Source organism: Pseudophryne corroboree, chromosome 5 (assembly GCF_028390025.1).
Source record: "Pseudophryne corroboree isolate aPseCor3 chromosome 5, aPseCor3.hap2, whole genome shotgun sequence".
In the NCBI taxonomy this organism is placed as follows: domain Eukaryota; kingdom Metazoa; phylum Chordata; class Amphibia; order Anura; family Myobatrachidae; genus Pseudophryne; species Pseudophryne corroboree.
Window position 1 is genome coordinate 733,979,824 of NC_086448.1, and position 27,374 is coordinate 734,007,197.

General features: G+C 44.2%; 1 protein-coding gene across 2 annotated transcripts in view; it reads left to right on the plus strand.

The window, feature by feature from the left end:
• The window catches only part of SLC7A13 (solute carrier family 7 member 13), an 82,940-nt gene that overhangs the window by 31,101 nt on the left and 24,465 nt on the right, over positions 1-27,374 (plus strand). For both annotated transcript variants that reach the window (XM_063924071.1, XM_063924070.1), the window contains 5 exons: positions 3,406-3,531; positions 8,791-8,935; positions 9,688-9,811; positions 10,898-11,001; positions 14,056-14,152. In XM_063924071.1, coding sequence (XP_063780141.1) covers positions 3,406-3,531; positions 8,791-8,935; positions 9,688-9,811; positions 10,898-11,001; positions 14,056-14,152 — 596 coding nt within the window. The remainder of the gene's footprint in view (positions 1-3,405; positions 3,532-8,790; positions 8,936-9,687; positions 9,812-10,897; positions 11,002-14,055; positions 14,153-27,374) is intronic.

Here is a 27,374-nt window from a genome sequence, read left to right on the forward strand (position 1 = left end):
CACATTGGCCCCCACAGGAAAGAAACCACAATGACCCCAAACCGGAAAAATAAAAAATACAAAAATACATTGGATCCCTAATGGGAGAAAAAAATGGGGTGGACTGTGTATGTTCTTGCATTCGGGGGGGGGGGGGGGGGGGGGGGTACTCTGTCTAGGGGGCTAACGCACACATCTGACACACTGACACACAAACAGATGCTGACACACTGATGCTGACAGAGACACACAGAAAGATGCTGACACACTGATGCTTACACACTGACATAGATGTTGGCACACAGACCCTGACATGCTAACAGACAATGACACACAGACAGATGCTGGCACGCTGATGCTGACACAGACACACAGTCCCAATCTGCCGCTGCTGACCTGTGTTGTCGTTGTTCCCCCTGCGGGTGAGGGCAGTTCCTCACCCGCAGGGATGCCGGACAAAAATCACAGAAGGCAGCAGCAGCTGCCACTGTTCTTCTCGCCGGGGCCCAAATCCACTCCGCTGTCCATGCTACAGTCAAGTAACTCTGAAAAACTACAGCTCCCATCAGCCATTGTTGCCGGGAGCTCACAACAGCTATGGCTGCTGGGAGCTGTAGTTTTGCAGTTACTTGATTGTAGTGCAGACTGCGGAGCGGTGCCAGACCCTGGCGAGAAGAACTGTGGTCTTTGCTGGGCATCCCTGCAGGTGGGGTACACAGGGGCATAGTGAATCTGCCCCTTGGCCATGAGTGGCACAGCCAGGCGGCGCGCCTCCTCAGCTGGCGCCCCTGGCGAGTGCCATCCTGGCCAATGGCTAGATACGCCCCGGGGTAAGGGTTAGGCTACGGGGTGGAGGGGTTAAGTGTTAGGCTCAGGGTGGCCATCAAGGGGGTATTGTGGGTACTGGCGTCCGGGCAGGGCCGTCTTAACAGCAGTGTAGGCCCCTGGGCTTAGCAATGCACTGGGCCCCCTACCTATCCTCCAGCTGTAGGGGTGGGGGGTGCCCTCAGCGACAGCTTTGATGTCCTGCGGGGGGTAGGGGGTGTTTTATCTTCCGCTGAGCATGTAGGACCTGGAGCAGTCATTTCTGCTAATTACTCCTTTACTGCACAGATGAGGCTAAACTGTAGAAGGGGGCATTGGGCTGAATGAAGGGTGGTAGGGGGTGTTTAATACATAGGGGAGGGTGGATAGTGGAGTGGGCTTAATATTCATAATTTTCCAGTGGGAGGGCAGCTTACTTGACTGCAGATATCTCCAGTTCCTGAAAATATATTTCTTAGCTTTGAATGGGCTAAAAACACTGGAGTCCCACCTTTCAGGAGGTACTGGGGACACCTTTCAGAAGGTACTGGGGACACCTTTCAGGAGGTACTGGGGACACCTTTCAGGAGGTACTGGGGACACCTGTCAGGAGGTACTAGGGATCAGAGGTCAGGCGCCAGAGCAATTCACAGATGAAAATATAAAACTGCATATTAGGCGTGTGGAGCTGGAGCAGGGACCAGCTGCTGGAAGGCTGATATCTCTGGTTCTGGGCATAGCAGAGACAAGCTGTCAGTGTCCACTGAAAGGGGAGAGTCCCAGCTTTTGGATTATACCCTCACAAAAACTCTAAGTCAGACAGAACCTGAGATATCTGGCTGGGAAGAGCAATTAACAGGCTCAGATGGGGACAACTGCTTTCACGTTGGATATCTCCGGTTCCCCAGGGCCGATTTTCAAAAATCTGGTACCCCTGGAAAAAGGGGACCCTCAGCTATCAGCCTAGGGCCCTTATACTCTTGGGGCCATTGGGCAAGAGCCCATTGAGCCCATACGAAAAGACGGCCCTGCGTCCGGGGCCCGGATAGACAGGGGGGCCCGAGAGCAGACTGTGGACCAGCAGCGTGAAGACAGCGCTGCTGCGGCGGCATTTTGAATGTCCCTATCTCCGCTGACACATTATGGTCCGGCAGCCTGCCAAGCGCCATGAAGACAGCGCAGCGGCATTTTAAAGTTCCTGCTGTCCGCAAGACAATCGCATCTCGCGGACCAGCAGCCAATCAGCAGCGGCCGATGCGGACGCTTCTGATTGGCTGCCGGTCCACGAGTTGTGATTGGCTCGCGGACAACAGGAACTTTAAAATGCCGCTACGCTGTCTTTGCGGCGCTTGGCAGGCTGCCGGACCGTAATGTGCTGCAGGGAGGGACCACCTGTCTGCGGGGGAAAGGGAGCCCTAGGAGGCAGCGGGAGCAGCAGCAATGGTGGCCGCCTCCCACCATTATTCATCAACAATCCATCTTCATATCTAAGGTACGCCATGAGGCCAGCATTCTTTGCCCTGTGCCTTCCCCACTAAAGTCCAGTCTTCTATTTAATGTGCCCTCCGCCCCAAGCTCAGCCTGCCTTGCCCTGTGCCCCCCCCCATTAAGAGCCAGCTTTCTCTGCCCTGTCCCCTCATCCAAAGTCCAGCCTCCCCTGCCCTGTGCTCCCCCCCCATTAAAAGCCAACCTTCTCTGCCCTGTGCCCTCATCCAAGGTCCAGCCTTCTCTGCCCTGTGCCCCTCCATTAAGGCCCAGCCATCCCTGTTCTGTGTCTCCGGTTAAGGTCCAGCCTTCTCATTCTTGTGCCCCCTTACCCCCCCCAACCAAGGTATAGCCTTCCCTGCCCTGCACACCTTCTTAAGGTCCGTCCGTCCTTCCCTGCCCTGTGCCACCCCGCACCATGTCTACCATCCGTGTGCTCCCACCTTTTCCTTTGCCCTTCACAAACCACTTTTCCTCTTGCCCTGCCCCATCGCTATATATTTATTATGGATTCCCCACACCCATATCCCAAACTTGAAAAAATTAAAAGAAAAAAATTGTTTTACACACTAATTGATTCCTTATGCCCGCTGTAGCTCCACCCACCATTTTTTATGGGGGGGCTGCCTATTTCGTCAGTCCCGGGCCCCACAGTTTCTGATGGCAGCCCTGCTTAGGCTGTGGGGATTGAGGGTTAGGCACTAAGTGGGGAGGGTTAGGGTTAGGCTGCGGGGAGGTAAGGGTTAGGCGGTGGGAGGGAGAGTTAGGGTTAGGCGGTGGGAGGGAGGGTTAGGGTTAGGCACTAAGCGGGGAGGGTTAGGGTTAGGCTGTAGGGGGAGGGTAAGGGTCAGGCTACGAGTAGGGAGGGTTAGGGTTAGTTTGGGAGGGGGTTAGGGTTATAATACTTACCTAGCAGGTGTCGGGATTCTGCGAGTCGGGATGCAGTTGTCAGTATTCTCACCGCTGGCATCCTAAGCACCAGGATCCTTATACCAACCAGTCCTTATAACTGGACATCTCCATATTCCTAGTGACTAGTATTAACAATGCAATGCTTGCATATTAAACAGATAACTAGAGTCATAGTAAAACTATACGCTTCTGATTAAATGTAAATCATATCATTTTTGCTTTCAGGCACCTTAACATTAATTAATTGTGTCCATGTCAAATGGGGAACAAGGGTTCAAGATGTTTTTACCTACGCAAAGATTATGGCCCTTCTCATGATCATTTCTGTGGGTCTTGTGAAGATAGGCCAAGGTAAGATCCTCGGTTTCAATCTCTATTATTGCTCAGTCCTGTATTTTGCAAATTGTTTTCCAAATTCATTTTGCTAAACCTTATATTTTTAAAGTTAATATAAAATAGATATCCAATGATCTATTGTTACATTTTTTACATGCACCTGTAGAGGCAGGTATTTTGTGGACTTGGAGTTTATATTGATAAGAATACAGAGATCTCAATCACAAATAGGATAGAATATTGATAGAAGAAATAATGGGGGTCATTCCGAGTTGTTCGCTCGATGCCGATTTTCGCTATATTGCGATTAGTCGCTTACTGCGCATGCGCAAGGTTCGCAGAGCGCATGCGCTTAGTTATTTTACACAAAAGTTAGGTATTTTACTCACGGCATAACAAGGTTTTTTCATCGTTCTGGTGATCGTACTGTGATTGACAGGAAGTGGGTGTTTCTGAGCAGAAACTTGCCGTTTTCTGGGCGTGTGCGAAAAAACGCTGGCGTTTCTGGGAAAAACGCGGGAGTGGCTGGAGAAACGGGGGAGTGTCTGGGCGAACGCTGGGTGTCTTTGTGATGTCAAACCAGGAACGAAACTGACTGAACTGATCGCAGATGCCGAGTAAGTCTGGAGCTACTCAGAAACTGCTAAGAAATTTCTATTCGCAATTCTGCTAATCTTTCGTTTGCTATTCTGCTAAGCTAAGATTCACTCCCAGAGGGCGGCGGCTTAGCGCGTGCAATGCTGCTAAAAGCAGCTAGCGAGCGAACAACTCGGAATGAGGGCCAATGGCATAGGGGGTCATTCAGAGTTGTTTGCTCGTTGACGATTTTCGCAACGGAGCGATTAAGGCAAAAATGTGCATGCGCATGGTACGCAGTGCGCATGCGCTAAGTATTTTAGCACACAACTTAGTAGATTTACTCACGTCCGAACAAAGAATGTTCATTGTTGAAGTGATCGGAGTGTGATTGACAGGCAGTGGATGTTTCTGGGCGGAAACTGACTGTTTTCTGGGAGTGTGTGGAAAAACGCAGGCGTGCCAGGATGAAACGCGGGAGTGTCTGGAGAAACGGGGGAGTGGCTGGCCGAACGCAGGGCGTGTTTGTGACGTCAAACCAGGAACGAAACAGGCTAAGCTGATCGCAGTGTAGGAGTAAGTCTCGAGCTACTAAGAAACTGCTAAGAAATTTCTATTCGCAATTCGGCTAATCTTTCGTTCGCAATTCTGCTAAGCTAAGATACACTCCCACAGGGCGGCGGCCTAACGTGTGCAATGCTGCCAAAATCTGCTAGCGAGCGAACAACTCGGAATGACCCCCATAGTTAGAGACTTACCATACAGTGCCTTGCTAAAGTATTCACCACCCTTTGCATTTTTCATGTTTTGTTGCCTCACAACCTGGAATTAAAATGGATTGTTTGATGGTTTGCATCATTTCATTCACAGAACATGCCTACAACTTTGAAGATGCTTTTTTTGTTATTATTGTGAAGCAAATAACAAATAGGACAAAATAACAGAAGACTTCAGCGTGCATAACTATTCACCCCCCTAAAGTCAGTACTTTGTAGAGCCACGTTTTGCGGCAATTACAACTGCAAGTCGCTTTGGATAAGTCTCTATGAGCTTGCCACATCTTGCCACTGGGATTTTTGCCCATTCCTCAAGGCAAAACTGCTCCAGCTCCTTCATGTTGGATGGTTTCCGCTTGTGAACAGCAATCTTCAAGTCTGACCACAGTTTCTCAATTGGATTAAGATCTGGGCATTGACTAGGCCATTCCAACACATTTAAAGGTTTCCTCTTAAACCGCTTGAGTGTTGCTTTAGCAGTATGCTTTGGGTCATTGTCCTGCTGGAAGGTGAACCTCCGTCCCAGTCTCAAATCACAGGCAGACTGAAACAGGTTTTGCTCAAGAATATCCCAGTATTTAGCACCATCCATCTTTCCCTCAACTCGAAACAGTTTACCAGTCCCTGCTGCTAAAAAAACATCCCCACAGCATGATGCTGCCACCACCATGTTGCACTGTGGGGATGGTGTTCTTGGGGTGATGGGATGTGTTGGGTTTGCGCCAGACATACCGTTTTCCTTGGTGGCCAAAAAGTTCAATTTTAGTCTCATCTGACCAGAGCACCTTCCTCCATACATTTGGGGAGTCGTCCACATACCTTTTGGCAAACTCAAAATGTGCCTTCATATTTTTAACACTAAGTAATGTCTTTTTTCTGGCCACTCTTTCACAAAGCCCAGCTCTATGGAGTGTATGGCTTATTGTGGTCACATGCGCAGATACACCAATCTCTGCTGTGGAACTCTGCAGCTCCTTCAAGGTTACCTTTGGTCTCTGTGCTGCTTCTCTGATTAATGCCCTCCTTGCCGGGTCTTTGAGTTTTGGTGGCCGGCCCTCTTGTGGCAGGTTTGTTGTGGTACCATGTTCTTTCCATTTGAAGATGATGGATTTGATGGTGCTCCGGGGGATCATCAAAGATTTGGATATTTTTTAAAACCCAACCCTGCCTTGTATTTCTCAACAACTTTGTCCCTGACTTGTTTGGAGAGCTCCTTGGTTTTCATTGTGTGATGCCTCTTGCTTAGTGGTGTTGCAGCCTCTGGGGCCTTTCAGAAAAGGTGTAATTATTCTGACAGATCATGTGACACTTAGATTGCACACAGGTGGACTTCATTTCACTAATTATGTGACTTCTGAAGGTAATTGGTTGCACCAGAACTTTTGAGGGGCTTCATAGCAAAGGAGGTGAATACATATGCACATTCCAATTTTCAGATTTTTATTTATAAAGATTCTTTTTTATATACATTTTTCTAATTTCACTTCACTAACTTAGACTATTTTGTGCAGATCCATCACATAAAATTCAGATAAAAAAAAAAAAAAAATTACAGGTTGTAATGTAACAAAATAGGTAAAAAGCCAAGGGGGGTGAATACTTTAGCAAGGCACTGTATGTGTCTGGAAGAATTCTGCTCTTGCTCCTGTTGGCAGACTTCAGAGTGTGACTGCAATCAGGCATATCAGACAGAACACCAGAGCTAGTCAGCTTTTTATAGAAAAGGAAGAAGATGTCAGACCAGGGAGAAGGAGGTGGCATGGATTTATCACTCATCCAGGTAGGACAGAGCTGGAGTGAGCTCTAAAGGTGCTATTCCCCATGGGCAGGCGAACTACTGTATGCTGAACAAGATGGCAAGTTCATTAGACAGGTTTCTTGTGTTTGATTAGATCTAGGGATTACCAAAGAACAATTGTATGTTGTCTGCCATCCAAACAAATAAAGAAGATGTTTTTTTATGAGAAAATTACTTAGTGAGGATAATTTTGAAGGTTTTGGTGTCACTCAAACTCAGTGGGGGCTCCAGATGTGGGGCAGCAGCACAGTCCAAAGTTCAAATAAGGGAGCCAGACCAACTGCTGATCATGATGTCACATGAGTGGGTGGCGGAGCTGGCCCAGGGCACATTATCGCCTTGCTATGGCTCTGAAGACAAGGGGGCTAATTCAGACCTGATCACTAGCAGGCAATATTTGCATTGCTGCAATTAAATAGTCGCCTCTTACAGGGGGAGGGTATTTTAGCTGTGCAAGTGTGCGAACGCATGTGTAGCAGAGCTGTACAAACAGATTTTGTGCAGTCTCTGCGCAGACCAGGACTTACTCGGCCGCTGCGATCACCTCAGCCTGTTCGGGACCGGAATTGACGTCAGACACCTGCCCTGCAAACGCTCAGACACGCCTGGGTTTTTCCAAACACTCACAGAAAACGGTCAGTTGACACCCACAAATGCCCTCTTCCTGTTAATCTCCTTGCGATCGCCTGTGCAAATGGATTCTTCGCATAAACCCATCGCTGAGGGGCAATCAGCTTTGTACCCGTGCAACGCGCCTGCGCATTGTGGTGCATACGCAGGCACAGTTTGGACCTGATTGCCCACTGTGCGAAAAAGCAGCCAAGCGATCAGGTCTGAATTACCCCCTAGGTCCTGATATTCATCATTTAAACAAAAATAAAAGTCTTTGAATATTCACATGTGGATGATTTTCCATAAGCAGCAGACTACCACTGGGAGTTACTTACATGGGTCCTGGTTGCTCCACCCACCCAAATGGGCCACCCGTTGTCTATATAATATAACACAAGGGAGGAAAAGCAATATAAGAATGTTGCAAGCAATAGGGGATCTGCTGGATCATGTTGAACACTGGATCCCACTAATATCTGTAATACTGTATAAGTTGTGGAATTCCACGTAAACTGATTTTGACTTTTAGAAGGAATCAACCTTTGAGTTCCAGTTATATTCAACCATCTTAAACGATTTCAGAGATAATGGGGGTCATTCCGAGTTGATCGATCGCTGCGGTTTTTCGCAGCGCAGCGAACAGGTTACTACTGCGCATGCGTATGCCCCACAATGCGCACTCGCGTCGTACGGGTACAAAGCGGATCGTTGCTGGGTGATGGATTTAACGAAGAATCCATTCGCACAACCGATCGCAAGGAGATTGACAGGAAGAGGGCGTTTGTGTGTGTCAACTGACTGGAAAAACGCAGACATGTCCAAGCATTTGCAGGGCGGGTGTCTGACGTTAATTCCGGGACCAAAAAGACTGAAGTGATCACAAGGGCTAAGTAAGTCCAGAGCTACTCAGAAACTGCAAAAAACGTTTTTGTCCCACTCGGCTGCACACGCGTTCGCACACTTGCAAAGAGGAAAAACACTCCCCCGTGGGCGGCGACTATGCATTTGCATGGCTGCTAAAAGTAGCTAGCGAGCGATCAATTCGGAATGATCCCCAATGATCTGTGCTAGCCTGTCATATCAATTTGGGATACCATTGCTGCTTATTTATGGAGCAGATAAAAATACTCTTCCAATAGTGGGATATCTTTTTGAACTTTTATGTGTGATAGTATAACGCTAACGCATATAAGATGGATACAATTGAAGTGTTAAATTTTTCACAGTATAACCAAACCTGCTTTATATATACAATAAAAAATGGACTAGTAGCTTCTGAACGGTAAATGCAGAAAACTTACGCTCATATTCATAAATTGTACATTTCCTAGGGGATGGGATTTTACAGTATTCTACTAGTCTGTAAACGCACTTTATTATAAATTCTGCGCTTGAACCCTATACAATGTCATGACGTGATATTTCATTTAAAGCTGTTTGTGCAGGATATGTTATGAAACAATTACTCCGCTGTAGGTGACGCAGTTCAGCTTTGCTTTTATATTTTCTCAGGTGAAACTGACAATCTGAAGGCTCCCTTTGAAGGCTCAACCACCAATGTAGGATTTATGGCTCTTGCTCTGTATTCTGCACTCTACTCTTATTCTGGATGGGACACACTGAACTTTGTCACAGAAGAAATGAAGAACCCTAAAAGGTCTGTGATGTAATGACAACATCCATTTTTACTTCATTTTTCATTTTAACTCTGAAGTAGACAAAAAAATTAATGTGTAATGCTAGAAGCCAGAATTAAAGCTACATTATGAACACTGTATGTACCTATGGGCGTGGATTACTAGATCTACACTAAAAAGGTCTTCAGTCAATAGGTCTACCACTAATGGTAGACATGCATTAGGTTGACGGGATCAAAAGGTCGACATAGAATTTGTAGACAGTTGAAAAGGTCCACATGGAAATGGTAGACACCATTTTTTTTATTTTTTTTGGGGTGTTTTGTCATTTTTCTGCCACAAACAATCCCCATTAGTGTACCACGTCCCCTTGCATGCTTCTGGCAAGTTTACTATTCCCATTCGTAGTCCAGGTAGATCGTAAAGTATAAAAAAGTTGATAAAAATAAAAAAAATAAAAAATGAAAAAAACTTGTGTCTATCATATGTGTGTCAACCATTGTCATTATCCTGTCGATCTTTTGAACTGTCTAACTTTTACATGTTGAACTTTTGACCCTGTCGACCTAATGCATGTCTACCATTAGTGGTCAACCTACTGACTGTAGACCGGATACTGTACCTACTGTATCACACAGTTTGTACATACTTCTGGGGGACATTTTATATTTTCGGAATATCCTGCAAAGATTTGTTTTTATAAATATGCCCCAGTCTTAAAACACATCACTTTTTTTTTTTTTTGGTAAAGATTTCTTGTTTTTCTCCACAGAAACCTCCCTCTTGCTATCGCGATTTCCATGCCAATTGTTACCTTAATATATCTACTGACTAATGTTGCTTACTATGTGGTTCTGGATATGACCGCTGTTCTTACCAGTGACGCAGTGGCTGTGGTGAGTTATTTAATGGTTCAAAAAACATACTGTATATGCATACATACAGTCATTCTGTATATACTGTGGCTGGAGGGTCACGGGGCCACAGCTGAGTTGGTTGACCCAGAATGGTTTTCAGGTGCAGAGTGAGTTGGGAGATACGGTACTCGCTCCCTGGTTACCTGGGTGTAGGGTGTATAGCAGGTCTGTTCCGGGATCTGTAACTGGCTGAGATCAATAATAATAATAGGCAGTACCTAAGAGCTTGGCTTAAAGTTCCCCTGGGAACGAGGTTCAGGGCTCCTGATGCTGAACAAGTCGGCCAGGTGATAGGCTGGGTGGGAGTTTGAGTTAGCATCAGGGTGCCAGTACCAGGAGGATCCACTGTTGTTTTGTACATCTACTGTGGCTGAAGGTGAAACCCCACTGCTGTGATTGCTTTATTTTAAGAAAAATATTTGTTACCTGCTGTTGTGGAAGACCTGATATTCGCTGTGCAGTGGCTGCTGAGTTGCAGTGAATAAAAACCTACTGCTTTTACCACACCTGCTGGATGTGGTCATACTTCCCACCTTTTGTGGCTGTAGGATCGGGACCTGGCGCGCTGGAGGTGTGCCCACATCCAAAAAGGGGTGGAGGTGTGCCCACATCCAAAAAGGGGTGGAGCCTCATGTAAAGGGAGTGGGGCCTTGCACCACAGCCTCTGTGATCATCATTTTGGGAGCATACCCAGCGCTCCCTAAGCAGTTGCGTAGCCCCCGGCTCGCCCCCCCAGCACTGTTAGATGCCACGCACATGCGCACCGTATCTATTCAGTGATCACTGGCTGCTTTGCAGAGCAGCAGTGATCACAGGCATTCCCAACCTGCCCCCACCCCTCGCCCGCGGGCCACTGTGGCCCGTGGGCGGGACAGTGGTATAGTGTCCAAATAACGGGACTGTCCTGCTGGAATCAGGACAGTTGGGAGGTACAGTATGATGTGGTTCTTACAGATAATAGATAGACAGACAGACAGACAGACAGACAGACAGACAGATAGATAGATAGATAGATAGATAAATATTCTACTTGCTAGCTGTTAATCTGACTTTATTTTTTCATAGACGTTTGGAAATGAAGTTCTTGGTCATGCCAAATGGCTTATACCAATAGCAGTGGCAATGTCTTGTTATGGTGGATTAAACTCATCTATTATTGCAGCTTCAAGGTAAGAAACTTACTGATCCCTATGGTAAAACTAGCCACAACAAAATGGAAGAAAGTTAGATGGAGAACAGTATTGTTCACTCCATGGTTTTTAGTTTTTATTTACAATGTATTTGTGCATGTACCAGATGTACTGTACTACTGGGCTCAGAAACCACTATGGTTTTCTTAGCTAGGTCTCCTTTCATTGTACCATAGCTCATGTGTTTCTGAGGTGCATTTCTAAGTTCCAATGGGTAATAATAGAATCTTTTTTGTTTTGTTATTGTTTAACCCTTAAGCAGCAGCCATCTGTATATTTAGCTTGATGAGTGCCAGCGTAGCTTCCATCTAACATTAGCTGATGTCAGAGCCGGCCATAGGCATAGGTAAACTAGGCAATTGCCTAGGGCATGTGATATGCCTAGGGGCATCAGCAGCTTCTGCTGATTATAATGATATGCGGCATGCCTATATTCTGTGTGTAGCATTTCTTATCCAGATACAGCCACAGTCTCACACAATATATAGGCATGCTGCATATCATTTTAATCAGCAGAAACTGCTTGTGCATCCTAGCCACATAGCAATGCAAATAAGATGCATTTTCATAAAAAAAAGGTGCCAGACGTTAGCATTGAGGCAAGATTTATGAGGACACATCTGTATCCAAGCAGAGGCAGAGGTCACAGTGTTAGTGGAAGTGTGAGTGCTGTGTGCATATGAGTGGGTTGGTTGTGCAGTAGTGTTTAGAATATGTGTAAGGAGCATTATGTTTGTCATGTAAAAATGCATTAATAATGTGCAACATATGTGTAAGGGGCACTATGTGTGTCATTATGTGTATAAGGGCATTAATAATGTGCGGCATATGTGTAACAAGGTACTACTGTATGTGTGTCATTATATGTATAGGGGCACTAATAATGTGCAGCAAATGTGTAGGGGGCACTATGTGTGTCATTATATATATGGTCATTAATAATGTGCGGCATATATGTAAGGGACATTTTGTGTAAAAGGGCATTAATAAAGGTTGTCATAATGTGTAAGGCGCATTATGTTTATAAGGACATTAATAATGTGTAAGGGGCATTACTGTGTGGAATTATGTGTATAAATGCATTACTAATGTGTGGCATTATGTGTATAAGGTGCTCTACTATGTGGCATTGCATATAGAAAGGGCACTACTGTGTCGTCTAATATGAATAAAGAGCAATAGGGTGTGCTGTAATGTGAATAAGGAGCAATTCAGTGTGATGTAAGGTGAATAAGGGGCTCTACTGTGAGGAGTAATGTTTATAAGGTAAAGTAATACTATTGTGGGATGTAATATGAATTATGGACACTATCACATGATCAAATGTGAATAAAGTTGCAGTACTGTGTGGCGTAATTGGAATTGGGGTTACTATTGTGTGGCCATGCCCCGTGCCAGCAAAAACACACCAATTTTTGGGCTGTGCGCCAAATGTGCGAACTGTTCCTATTTAAAATATAGGGGGTACAAACACCAAAATAAGGACTGCTATGGGTGAGGGGTGATGGTGCTAGGAAAGAGGTGCACTGTCAGAGGCGGAACCATTGGTGGTGCTAGGGGGCACCAGCCAAAATCTTGCCTAGGGCATCATATTGGTTAGGGCCGGCTCTGGCTGATGTACCAACTGCTGATAAATCCGAAGACCTGAGATAAACTCTCTGATTACTCAATAGTGAAAATATATGTTATTTGTTTTCCAGAAAAAAATGCTACAAATAAGACTGACCTTTGTTTCTAGATACTATGGCCCTCATTCCGAGTTGATCGCTCGCAAGGCGATTTTAGCAGAGTTACACACGCTAAGCCGCCGCCTACTGGGAGTGAATCTTAGCTTCTTAAAATTGCGACCGATGTATTCGCAATATTGCGATTACTAACTACTTAGCAGTTTCAGAGTAGCTTCAGACTTACTCGGCATCTGCGATCAGTTCAGTGCTTGTCGTTCCTGTTTTGACGTCACAAACACACCCAGCGTTCGCCCAGACACTCCCCCGTTTCCCCGGCCACTCCTGCGTTTTTTCCGGAAACGGTAGCGTTTTTTCCCGCACGCCCATAAAACGGCCTGTTTCCGCCCAGTAACACCCATTTCCTGTCAATCACATTACGATCGCCGGAGCGATGAAAAAGCCGTGAGTAAAAATACTATCTCCATTGTAAAATTACTTGGCGCAGTCGCAGTGCGAATATTGCGCATGCGTACTAAGCGGAATTTCACTGCGATGCGATGAAAAATACCGAGCGATCAACTCGGAATGAGGGCCTATATTTGTTGTTTTGTTATTACTTCACAATCCTTTCCTTGTAAGTTTATTTTTGACAGTACTGTTTCCAAATTGCTCAGTTTAAGGGGAACTGTGTGCGTGATATGAAATGTGCTTTGTGTATAACTGGCTGGGACTGGTGATTATTGAGCATTATACCAACTCCGATGCACCTGTCCAGTGTCCATTGTTTTAATTACATTCACTTACAGATTCCCCCCTTTTTGAAACCCAAAACTCCTGGCCGCCCCTGTCTCCTACCCCCACCCCTTGCGTCGCTACTACATATACAACATTGATGAACTTAACTTGAGAGCTCTTTGTTATTCAGTCACAATGTCCTTTATTACATTTCAAGATGCTGACATACTTAGGATTCGAACACTGTTGCCTGTGGCATTGCAGTCATACACTCTATTCATTGAGCTGTCTGCCCTTGCACAGAAAGCTAGAGAATTCTTTTTTTTTACAAAGTGCAAGTAGGTTCATATTGTTAGAAATCTTGTAGTTTTTATGTAGGATCAAATAGATCAATGAGTAGGGTGATTAACTGGAATGCAACAGGTTATAGGTTTGAATCCTGGGTATGGCAGTATATTGAAATGTGTTGTTTAATAAAGGGTACTGCAACTAAAAACAGCAAGTTCTCACGTTAAGTGCATAAATGTGGTATAAAGAGGATTTGTGTCCCAATCCATTTTATTGCAGTATTCTATAAATGTGTGTGTATAATATTTCCTTCTGAACTAATAATATGTTTTAACACTCCTAGACTATTTTATGTTGGCGCAAGGGAAGGCCATCTGCCTGCAAGTCTGAGTCTGATTCACAGGCAGAACTGCACCCCTGTACCCGCTCTTCTCTTCAATGTAAGTAGAACCAAAACACATGTGGCGGTATTCAATTCTTTTCACTGCCTTCCACACCCATTCTGTTTTTGCTGACGGGCGTGGTATAAAAATTTCAGGGTAGCGAGGGCGCACAACCCTTTTAGCAGCAAAATGTTATTCCTATGGGTGCAATATGCACGATAACGGGGATCACTTTAGAAAGGAGATTGGACATGATATATCATTTGAATACCGCCCATGGCCTTTTAAGCGTTGCGCTACCACACATAAAACATCATCCGCAAGGAGCAGAGTTGGGGTTTGTGCAAATTATAGAAACAGTTTTGGTTATGCCAATTGCTCAACTACTAGTCCAAGGATTTTTCCTTCTTCTGTAAACTTTTTAATTGAATTTTTTTACAGGAATTCTCCTTACATATATACACTGCTACCTCAGTACTAGTGTGGAATAATATTGTTTTTGCACCGTGATCTTAGATTTTAGAATATTCAGCACAGTGTTCTCATTTTGCATTTCACTGAGAGTATTGCTAGTTTTTGTGCACACTGCAACCCTTTCAACAAAATAATAATTTATATATCTATTTCCTCCAAGGAAATATTATGCTAGGAGGAATCGGGTGCATAATAATTATCCAACACATAGTGTAGCAATAGTATACAAATTAAAGAAGCACCTAATGAATACATTATTTTATACCTGCTCCTATATGGCAATCTGGGGGCCGACCATAAATATAGAATACTATTAGTAAAAAACTAATTCGACAAGGAGCGCTTATAAAATAAATAAAAAATACATTTATTTTCAACACATAATAAACAGTAAATAATGCAGAAGCACAATTATATGGCAGTCTAAAAGGCAGTATACTATAATTTAAAAACAATATACTTGGACAGGATTGAGGTCCGCTCAATTGATTATGCTGGTAATTATCCAGGGCAAAAAGTTAATATGTGGCAGCAAGATAGCATTCCAGACTTGAATCAATTGTAACAATTTGTAACAAGTATGCTGTGCTAACCCTATATGGAAGGGTAAAATCACCAAGGTAACGTTCCAGACTTGAATGAATGTGACACGTATGCTGTACTAACCCTATATGGAAGGGTTGTATCTCACCCACTGTTCGTTATGCAGTAGACATCCGTCAGTTGTAATGCAGACAAATGACTCGCTCAGCTGTTTGTGGTCCCTTCTAGGTCAGGGCTGTGAGCTGCGGTGAGTCCACACAGTAATGTCTGCTAACGGCGCTATTCCTTGGCAGCAGTAGGATCGGGTGCAATAGACCCAGAGCGGCGGGCGGCAGGGGGAGATCGTAGCAGGCTTTAAAGTTGGTCACTTTACTTCCCGGTGGCGGACACTGTCAATTCTCAACGCGTTTCTCTGCCAATATAGCCGGCAGTTTCCTCAGGAGACGTGCATATTCAGTGACTAAACAGGTGGATATTTATTCTAGCGGTATCCAATCAAATCAGTGTATGTTCCTGGGATCACATATAAACGTTCAAACAATTATCAGAAACCATCTGATCACTATAATAGGAATGCAAAAACGAACCTTAGTCATAAAATTAACTCTCCAAGAAACAGAGGCGACTTTAGGGTCGACTCTAAAAATGATAATAAGAACTCACGCCAGCCACCCCATACTGATACAGCTATGGTAGCAAGGGACTATGCTCAAAAGGGAGCAAGACCTAAATATACACATCAAAATTAAAAAATAATAAATGATGAAGTAAGAAAAACCTCTGACTCCTCACATTTTTTAGAACAGTACCCCATTTGGAAGAATCTAAACAGATTCAGCCCTCTAAATTCAAACTCCCCCAAAAGAGGATGAGAATCCGCTTTAGAGGATGTCGAGGAGGAAGAAGGAATCCCGCAAAAAAGCCAAAGCAAACTTGAGGAATAGGGGTATATTTAACCTATCTTCCAGAAAATTATCAGAAAGTGAAAAGTCCATTATAGCAAAGGGATTAAAATGTGCACCTGCCAAAGATCCCAATTTCTTTGATTTATATATTGAATTAAATAGATTCACATGAGATTTATGCTGAAAAATATATTTTCTTAATAAAACATTGAAAAAGAATGGGATTATAGGAACTCCAATTATCCTTGATAAAAATTATCAACCTACTCTAGACATTCTGTTAGAGTTACAGACAGAAGGTGCTACATCATAAACAGTTAAATTGTATGATAATCTAGAGACAGTAAATTCTAAAATATTCCGTAGAAAGAGTGAATTCTATCCTACTCACTATAAAAGTGGGTCTATAGAAACTTTCTGTACAACCACCTTACAGGATCTTAGGAATCCTTGTGAGAACATTGATACTAAAAAGAAAGAACAAAAATCCAGACGACTAAGTAAAAATAAGAAAAGAAAATTACATTTTGATAACTTGCACAATAATGAAAGACGAGCTCTTAAAGATCTAAAACCGGATTATACAATCGTAATAAAGGCTGCTGATAAAGGGGAGGGGCATGGTTATTCAGGATATTCAGACTATATACAGGAAGCATACCGCCAACTTAATAACATCATATTCTATTCCAGACTAGAAAGGGACCCAACTGAAAGTTTTGTTAGTGAATTAAAGGGGATACTTATAGATGCGGTCACGTATGGCGCAATATCCAGGACTGAATATATTTTTTTATTTAATGCACACCCTATAATCCCCACATACTATCACTTACCAAAAATCCACAAATCCCTTTCTTCACCACCTGGTCGTCCCATAATTTTGGGTGTGGGTTCACTTACCTCTAATTTATCTGCGTATGTTGACTCGTTCTTACAGCCACATATTAAAAGTCTAAAATCACATATTAGGGATACAACTCACTTTTTTCACCTTATCAAAGAAATTATGTGGCAGGAGGACTACCTTTTGGTGACCTGCGATGCAGAGTCACTTTATATGGCAGCAGTAGGATCAGGTGCAATAGACCCAGAGCGGCGGGCGGCAGTGGGAGATCATAGCAGGCTTTAAAGTTGGTCATTTTACTTACCGGTTGCGGACACTCGTTCACTGTCAATTCTCATTGCGTTTCTCCGCCAATATAGCCGGCGGTTTCCTTAGGAGACGTGCATATTCAGTGCCTAAACAGGTGGATATTTATTCTAGCGGTGTCCAATCAAATCAGTGTATTTTTCTGGGATCACACCTGTAGTACTTCATTATTCTAAAGGACTGCCAAGAGGTAAACTAATACGATAAATCAATATAACTTAATATATATTATAGGTGCTTCATATTAAAAACATTTATTCACACTATACATTGTTGACAGTATAATACCTTTATAAATCATTACAATAGTTTAGTAACAAATAGGACAGCACAGAGAAGGAGCTCGGCCTTTAGCTAACCAGAAAAAATAGAAGCATATATCATCAGTTATTTTATCCTTTCTGTCACAGATAAGCTGTGGTGGCTCAATCAGCAAGACATAGGATTACAATACACAGGGTCACAGGTTCAAGACCCAGCCAAGCAACATAGTTTTCATTATTATAATTTGTTTGATTTTTTATTATTATTATTTTTTTATTATTTATTTATTTCAATTATTATTTATATTTCCATAGCCATTGCCACATGTATAGATACTTTTATGTAACAATATAACAACAATAGAAGTACACATAGATTGACATCAGTATTAGAAATGAGAATACGGAATGCATATCACTTTTATGAAATATTTCAATAATAGAGTATACTTTGCATGACTAAATATGAAACATAATATACAATGAATTTAGTATATCTTCACAATCACAATTGCAGTATCTCTAAATAAAAAATTATAAACTATAATGAATTGTTTATTTATACCAAGACACATTTTTATATTCAACGAATCTCAGAGTTTACATTCTACAATAGAGATATATATTATGAAGCCTGTTATCATACCGACATATAATTAATTAGACCCTAAACATAACCTACCAACAATATATTAGTAAATTAATGAAACCATGGAAACTGCAGTGTTCTAACTCACTGTATTGCAGTACCAAAGGTAAATATAATCAATGATCCCATAACGTCGTCTATAACTAATAGGGAGACTTTGATGAAAAGGGTCAGAGGGGCATGGTATCAACCAGGAGAAGAAAGGGGATAAGTATGACCAGATTGTCCAGCATAAAAAAGAAGAAGAAAATGGTTATCCTAAATGTTGTTCATCTCTATATTTTAATTTAAGCCCATAGGGAATAAGGCAGTGTCGGACTGGGGCATGTAGGGCCCACCGGGGGGATGCAGTGGTAGGACACCATGTTTAGGGGTGTGGCCAGTCCGCAGAGGGGGTGTGGCCTGCCACCTCATTGGTTTGACTAACCATTAATATATACAGTAAATTCATCTGCTGCATGCATGATAATGTACCAGATTAATAACAGATTAAGGGCTGCGTGAGTTTGCTGCTTTGAATTATAAAGTCAGTCTCCTCAGAGCAATTTCTTTTTACTCTGAGGTACTGGCTCTTAGGAATATTTGTCAGCCAGGGTTTATGGTGGCAACTAGCATAGTTAAGAAAGGTGTTACAAACCACTTTTTTCTAAAAGTTTTAGTATGTAATTTTCTGTTCAATTTTTCAACATGTAGCGCAATATCCAGGAATGTTATTTCAGTGCTGTGAATAGTGCTCGTGAAAGTGAGACCATAGGCATTGGTGTTTAGGTAATTAACAAAGGACGTGATGGAGTGTGTATCCCCTTTCCAAATAATAAAAAGGTCATCTAAGTACCTGCAATAGAGCACCAGGTTTACCCCAAATAGGCCACCTCAGATATAACGATCTTGGAGGTGCCCCATATATACATTGGCAAAATTTGGGGCGAACCTGGTGCCCATGGCGGTACTATGTGTCTGCAAAAAAAAATTCACCATTAAAAGTTAAATAATTATGTGATAAAATAAACTGAATGGCATTCAAAATAAAACAACATGATGCTGTATAGATAGAGGTGTCAAGACTTAGATAATGTTCAATTACTTTCACGCCAGTCGTATGGGGTATATTGGTATAAAGTGACTCTGCATCGCAGGTCACCAATAGGTAGTCCTCCTGCCACAAAATATCTTTGATAAGGTGCAAAAAGTTGGTTTTATCCCTAATATGGGATTTTAGACTTTTAACATGTGGCTGTAAGAACGAGTCAACATACGCGGATAAATTAGAGGTAAGTGAACCCACACCCGAAATTATGGGACGACCAGGTAGTGAAGAAAGGGATTTGTGAATTTTTGGTAAGTGATAATATGTGTGGATTATAGGGTGTGCATTAAAAAAAATTATATTCAGTCCTGGATATTGCGCCACACGTGACCGCATTTATAAGTATCCCCTTTAATTCACTAATAAAACTTTCAGTTGAGTCCCTTTCTAGTCTGGAATGTAATATGATGTTATTAAGTTGGCGGTATGCTTCCTGTATATAGTCTGATTTATCCTGAATAACCGTGCCCCTCCTCTTTTTGGGGAGTTTGAATTTAGAGGGCTGAATCTGTTTTGATTCTTCCAAATGGGGTACAGTTCCTGTTCTAAAAAATGTGAGGAGTCAGAGGTTTTTCTTACTTCATCAGTTATTGTTTTTTGATTTTGATGTGTATATTTAGGTCTCGCTCCCTTTTGAGCGTAGTCCCTTGCTACCATAACTGTATCAGTATGGGGTGGCTGGCGTGAGTTCTTATTATAATTTTTAGAGTTGCCTCTGTTTCTTGGAGAGTTCATTTTGTGACTAAAGTTCATTTTTGCATTCCTATTAAATTGATCAGATGGTTTCTGATAATTGTTTGAACGTTTATATGTGATCCTGGGAAAATACACTGATTTGATTGCATACCGCTAGAATAAATATCCACCTGTTTAGTCACTGTTTAGTCACTGAATATGCACGTCTCCTGAGGAAACCGCCGGCTATATTGGCGGAGAAATGCGTTGAGAATTGACAGTGAACGAGTGTCCGCAACCGGGAAGTAAAGTGACCAACTTTAAAGCCTGCTATGATCTCTCCCTGCCGCCCACCGCTCTGGGTCTATTGCACCTGATCCTACTGCTGCCGAGGAATAGCGCCGTTAGCAGATATTACTGTGTGGACTCACCGCAGCTCGCAGCCCTGACCTAGAAGGGACCACAAACAGCTGAGTGAGTCACTTGTCTGCATTACAACTGGCGGATGTCTACTGCATAATGAACAGTGGGTGAGATACAACCCTTCCATATAGGGTTAGTACAGCATACGTATCACATTCATTCAAGTCTGGAACGTTACCTTGGTGATTTAACCTTTCCATATAGGGTTAGCACAGCATACTTGTTACAAATTGTTACAATTGATTCAAGTCTGGAATGCTATCTTGCTGCTACATATTAACTTTTTGCCCCAGATAATTACCAGCATAATCAAATGAGCGAACCTCAATCCTGTCCAAGTATATTGTTTTTAAATTACAGTATACTGCCTCTTTGACTGCCATATAATTGTGCATCTGCATTATTTACTGTTTATTATGTGTTGAAAATAAATGTATTTTTTATTTATTTTATAAGCGCTCCTTGTCGAATTAGTTTTTTACTAATAGTATTCTACTTTCAACAAAAGGAATGCCCCATTGTCATTTAACCTGTAATATCCTTCCAGTATACTCGGGAAGCTTGGGCTTAAATTACTGAAGTAAGGATTCCTATGGTGAGGTGCAGTGTAGATGTTAGTGAGCAATGTCCAAGAGGTAGCCAGGAATGCCTGCAGCTAGAGCAGAGGTCACCTAAGTCCATAGTAAACAAATGAGGGTCAGAGAGGTGAGAGCATTGTCAGGTTTAGCCAAGGTCATGCACAGGGAATCAGGGAACCACTGGATTATGGCTAAATAGCATCATAAACTGAATACAGAGGATTGGCTACAGACAGCAAGTGGGCGATACAGTCAGCTGAATTGACTGTATAAATATCAGCTATCATACTATATAAATATACGGTAAGGCATACTTGCGCCTCTTTTTTTCTTTGCATCATGTGCTGTTTGGGGACTATTTTTTTGAAGTGCCATCCTGCCTGACACTGCAGTGCCACTCCTAGATGGGCCAGGTGTTTGTGTCAGCCACTTGTGTCGCTTAGCTTAGCCATCCAGCGACCTTGGTGCAAATTTTAGGACTAAAAATAATACTGTGAGGTGTGAGGTGTTCAGAATAGACTGAAAATGAGTGTAAATTATGGTTATTGAGGTTAGTAATACTATGGGATCAAAATGACCCCCAAATTCTATGATTTAAGCTGTTTTTGAGGGTTTTTTGTAAAAAAAAAACACCCGAATCCGACAAAAAATTTTCAGGGAGGTTTTGCCAAAACGCGTCCGAATCCAAAACACGGCCGCGGAACCAAAACCAAAACACAAAACCCGAAAAATTTCCGGTGCACATAAGGACACATACGTAGATGTGAAGTAGAAATTCAAATAAAACGGAGCATTTTGGGATGCAAATTTGTACTTGAATAACTGTTAGTAAAGTGGTTGATAAACTACTGTAAAAAAATAAGAAATGTTCTAACTGATCATATAAAGTATTCCCAATATTATTTAAATCTCACAATGGGCCTGCTTCAGAGGTGGACGCAATACCGATGTTTGTGCCGTTGGGTGTTTATTTACTACACAGCACATGCGCAAAACGTCTAGGAACCCTTAACTGCACGAACCAAGATGGCATACGCATTCTCATACAACATCTTTATTACTTGAGACGGCTGGAGAAGAGTGGAATACAGCGCTTGAATTTTTTACATGTGGTTAATAGTTTAGTCTTTGTCATGGTGCAAATACATTTTGTTTGGCTCAGTCCTGGTTTCGTACATTCTGATTTCTTTATAGCAATCATTACATACTGTACTTGTAGGCAACCTGGGAAAATAAGTGGTAGGTAACAGAAGAGCAGGCACAATTCATAATGCAATAAAATCACCACAGTTGGAGATTCAGAGAACAAGAGTTTTCAAGTACCATACTGCTGTGGGTGTAAATAAGATTCCAAAACTAGCCTGCTGCTGCCACCTACTGATACTAAGACACAGATACAGGACCCGCAGACTAAATGCAGGCATTACTGTACTGTACTTTGGGCCTGATTCATGTTTGTAAGCAAAGTTAAAAAAAAAAGCAAGTAACTTTGTATCTGGAACAAACTATGGATGTCATTCCGAGTTGATCGTAGCCCTGCAAAATTTTGCAGGGCTACGATCATGTCCATAGACATGCGGGGGGACGCCCAGCACAGGGCTATCCCGCCCCGCATGTCAGTGCCCCCCCTTTAGCGTGCTGGCCGGGAGCTACTCGTCGCTCCCCGGCCCGCAGCGACTGCGCGTGACGTCATGCAGCCGCTGTGGCCCGCCCCCGCACGGTCTGGCCACTCCTGCGTTGGGCGGACCACACCCACGAAACGGCAGCCAAACGCAGCCGTTTCGCCCGCCCAGCGACCGCCTCTGCCTGTCAATCAGGAAGAGGCGATCGTACTACAGCAACGGCCTTCGGCCGTCTGGCATGCGCCGGTGCACTGCAGCACCGGCGCATGCGCAGTTCTGACCCGATCGCACCGCTGCGATAAACTGCAGCGTGCGATCGGGTCAGAATGACCCCCTATGTTGTTATGCAAGGGGAGCAAATATATTACTATTTTTTTCGTGCAGGGTAAATAATAAATACCTGTTTCAGCACAGACGGTGTAATGATTAGCATTACTGCCTCACAGCACATGAGTTCAATTCCTGCCATGGCACTAACTGTGTGGAGTTTGTATATTCTCCCTGTACTTGCATGGGTTTTCCTCCGGGTTCTTGGTTTCCTCCCACAATCCAAAAATATACTGGTAGGTCAATTGCCTCTCAACAAAATTAACCCTAGCGTGAATGTGTGTGCGTATACATGTGGTAGGGAATATATATTGTAAGCTCCACTGGGGCAGGGACTGATGTGAATGGCCAAATATTCTCTGTGAAACACTGCAGAATATGTGTGCACTATATAAATGACTGGTAATATATAATAATAAATAATGTAGCCCACAAATGTTAAACAGCGTTATCTTTACACTGCAGTTTATATTTCAGTTTGAACACACAACTATAACTCTCTCTGCACATGTTACATTTGCCCCACTTCATACTTACCTACCGTCCCGGAAGCTGCGGAAGGCTCCCGTTTTTTTGGGTAGCCCCCCGCACCCCCGGAAGACTGGGCAGGTCTCCCGCATCCTGCTCGCACCCTAGTGATGCGGGCAGGATGGAGATAATCTCCCGTATTCGCGAGTCCGTTGGGTGGGGAAAAGGTTAAAATTACGCAAATCGCATCATTTTATCCCCGCCCTTTCCCACGGACCCGCAAATCGCTGCATTTTCCAATGTGGGGACGGGGCTGGGTGATGTCACAGTCCGGCCCCACCCCCCGAAGACTCCTGCAGTGTCTCCTCTCCGGGCTTCTCCCGGAGAGGAGAAAATAAGATTTTACTTACCGATAAATCTATTTCTCGTAGTCCGTAGTGGATGCTGGGGACTCCGTCAGGACCATGGGGATTAGCGGCTCCGCAGGAGACAGGGCACAAAACTAAAGCTTTAGGATCAGGTGGTGTGTACTGGCTCCTCCCCCTATGACCCTCCTCCAAGCCTCAGTTAGGATACTGTGCCCGGACGAGCGTACACAATAAGGAAGGATATTGAATCCCGGGTAAGACTCATACCAGCCACACCAATCACACCGTATAACTTGTGATCTAAACCCAGTTAACAGTATGACAAACGTAGGAGCCTCTGAACAGACGGCTCACAACAATAAACAACCCGATTTTTTTGTAACAATAACTATGTACAAGTATTGCAGACAATCCGCACTTGGGATGGGCGCCCAGCATCCACTACGGACTACGAGAAATAGATTTATCGGTAAGTAAAATCTTATTTTCTCTGACGTCCTAAGTGGATGCTGGGGACTCCGTCAGGACCATGGGGATTATACCAAAGCTCCCAAACGGGCGGGAGAGTGCGGATGACTCTGCAGCACCGAGTGAGAGAACTCCAGGTCCTCCTCAGCCAGGGTGTGCCCCTGACCAAGTAGCAGCTCGGCAAAGTTGTAAAGCCGAGACCCCTCGGGCAGTCGCCCAAGATGAGCCCACCTTCCTTGTGGAATGGGCATTTATATATTTTGGCTGTGGCAGTCCTGCCACAGAATGTGCAAGCTGAATTGTACTACACATTCAACTAGCAATCGTCTGCTTAGAAGCAAGAGCACCCAGTTTTTTGGGTGCATACAGGATAACAGCAAGTCAGTTTTCCTGACTCCAGCCGTCCTGGAAATCTATATTTTCAGGGCCCTGACAACATCTAGCAACTTGGAGTCCTCCAAGTCTCTAGTAGCCGCAGGTACCACAATAAGCTGGTTCAGATGAAACGCTGACACCACCTTAGGGAGAAACTGGGGACGAGTCCGCAGCTCTGCCCTGTCCGAATGGACAATCAGATATGGGCTTTTGTGAGACAAAAGCCGCCAATTCTGACACTCGCCTGGCCGAGGCCAGGGCCAACATCATGGTCACTTTCCATGTGAGATATTTCAAATCCACAGATTTGAGCGGTTTAAACCAACGTGATTTGAGGAATCCCAGGACTACGTTGAGATCCCACAGTGCCACTGGAGGCACAAAAGGGGGTTGTATATGCAGTACTCCCTTGTCAAATTTCTGGACTTCAGGAACTGAAGCCAATTCTTTCTGGAAGAAAATCGACAGGGCCGAAATTTGAACCTTAATGGACCCCAATTTGAGGCCCATAGACACTCCTGTTTGCAGGAAATGCAGGAATCGACCGAGTTGAAATTTCTTCGTGGGGCCTTCCTGGCCTCACACCACGCAACATATTTTCGCCACATGTGGTGATAATGTTGTGCGGTCACCTCCTTCCTGGCTTTGACCAGGGTAGGAATGACCTCTTCCGGAATGCCTTTTTCCCTTAGGATCCGGCGTTCAACCGCCATGCCGTCAAACGCAGCCGCGGTAAGTCTTGGAACAGACATGGTACTTGCTGAAGCAAGTCCCTTCTTATCGGCAGAGGCCCTGAGTCCTCTGTGAGCATCTCTTGAAGTTCCGGGTACCAAGTCCTTCTTGGCCCATCCGGAGCCACGAGTATAGTTCTTACTCCTCTACGTCTTATAATTCTCAGTACCTTTGGTATGAGAAGCAGAGGAGGGAACACATACACCGACTGGTACACCCATGGTGTTACCAGAACGTCCACAGCTATTGCCTGAGGGTCTCTTGGCCTGGCGCAATACCTGTCCAGTTTTTTGTTCAGGCGGGACGCCATCATGTCCACCTTTGGTCTTTCCCAACGGTGCACAATCATGTGGAAAAAACTTCTCGATGAAGTCCCCACTCTCCCGGGTGGAGGTCGTGCTGAGGAAGTCTGCTTCCCAGTTGTCCACTCCCGGAATGAAAACTGCTGACAGTGCTATCACATGATTTTCCACCCAGCGAAGAATCCTTGCAGTTTCTGCCATTGTCCTCCTGCTTCTTGTGCCGCCCTGTCTGTTTACGTGGGCGACTGCCGTGATGTTGTCCCACTGGATCAATACCGGCTGACCTTGAAGCAGAGGTCTTGCTTAAGCTTAGAGCATTGTAAATTGCTCTTAGCTCCAGTATATTTATGCGGAGAGAAGTCCCCAGACTTGATCACACTCCCTGGAAATTTTTTCCCTGTGTGACAGCTCCCCAGCCTTTCAAGCTGGAATCCGTGGTCACCAGGACCCAGTCCTGAATGCATAACTGTGGCCCTTTAGTAGATGAGCACTCTGCAGCCACCACAGAAGAGACACCCTTGTCCTTGGAGACAGGGTTATCCGCTGATGCATCTGAAGATGCGATCTGGACCATTTGTCCAGCAGATCCCACTGAAAAGTTCTTGCGTGAAATCTGCTGAATGGAATCGCTTCGTAAGAAGCCACCATTTTTCCCAGGACCCTTGTGCAATGATGCACTGACACTTTTCCTGGTTTTTGGAGGTTCCTGACTAGCTCGGATAACTCCCTGGCTTTCTCCTCCGGGAGAAACACCTTTTTCTGGACTGTGTCCAGAATCATCCCTAGGGACAGCAGACGTGTCGTCGGAGACAGTTGCGATTTTGGAATATTTAGAATCCACCCGTGCTGTCGTAGAACTACTTGAGATAGTGCTACTCAGACCTCCAACTGTTCTCTGGACCTTGCCCTTATCAGGAGATCGTCCAAGTAAGGGATAATTAAGACGCCTTTTCTTTGAAGAAGAATCATCATTTCGGCCATTACCTTGGTAAAGACCCGGGGTGCCGTGGACAATCCAAACGGCAGCGTCTGAAACTGATAGTGACAGTTTTGTACCACGAACCTGAGGTACCCTTTGTGAGAAGGGCAAATTTGGACATGGAGGTAAGCATCCTTGATGTCCAGGGACACCATATAGTCCCCTTCTTCCTGGTTCGCTATCACTGCTCTGAGTGACTCCATTTAGAATAGGTCTCACCTAGCCGTCTGGCTTCAGTACCACAATATAGTGTGGAATAATACCCCTTTACTTGTTGTAGGAGGGGTACTTTGATTATCACCTGCTGGGAATACAGCTTGTGAATTGTTTCCAATACTGCCTCCCTGTCGGAGGTAGACGTTGGTAAAGCAAACTTCAGGAACCTGCGAGGGGGAGACGTCTCGAATTTCCAATCTGTACCCCTGGGATACTACTTGTAGTATCCAGGGGTCCACTTGCGAGTGAGCCCACTGCGTGCTGAAACTCTTGAGACGACCCCCCACCGCACCTGTTTGTACGGCCCCAGCGTCATGCTGAGGACTTGGCAGAAGCGGTGGAAGGCTTCTGTTCCTGGGAATGGGCTGCCTGCTGCAGTCTTCTTCCCTTACCTCTATCCCTGGGCAGATATTATGGGGACGAAAGGACTGAGGCTGAAAAGACTATGTCCTTTTCTGCTGAGATGTGACTTGGGGTAAAAAAGGTGGATTTTCTAGCTGTTGCCGTGGCCACCAGGTCCGATGGACCGACCCCAAATAACTCCTCCCCTTTATACGGCAATACTTCCATGTGCCGTTTGGAATCTGCATCACCTGACCACTGTCGTGTCCATAAACATCGTCTGGCAGATATGGACATCGCACTTACTCTTGATGCCAGAGTTTCGCATAT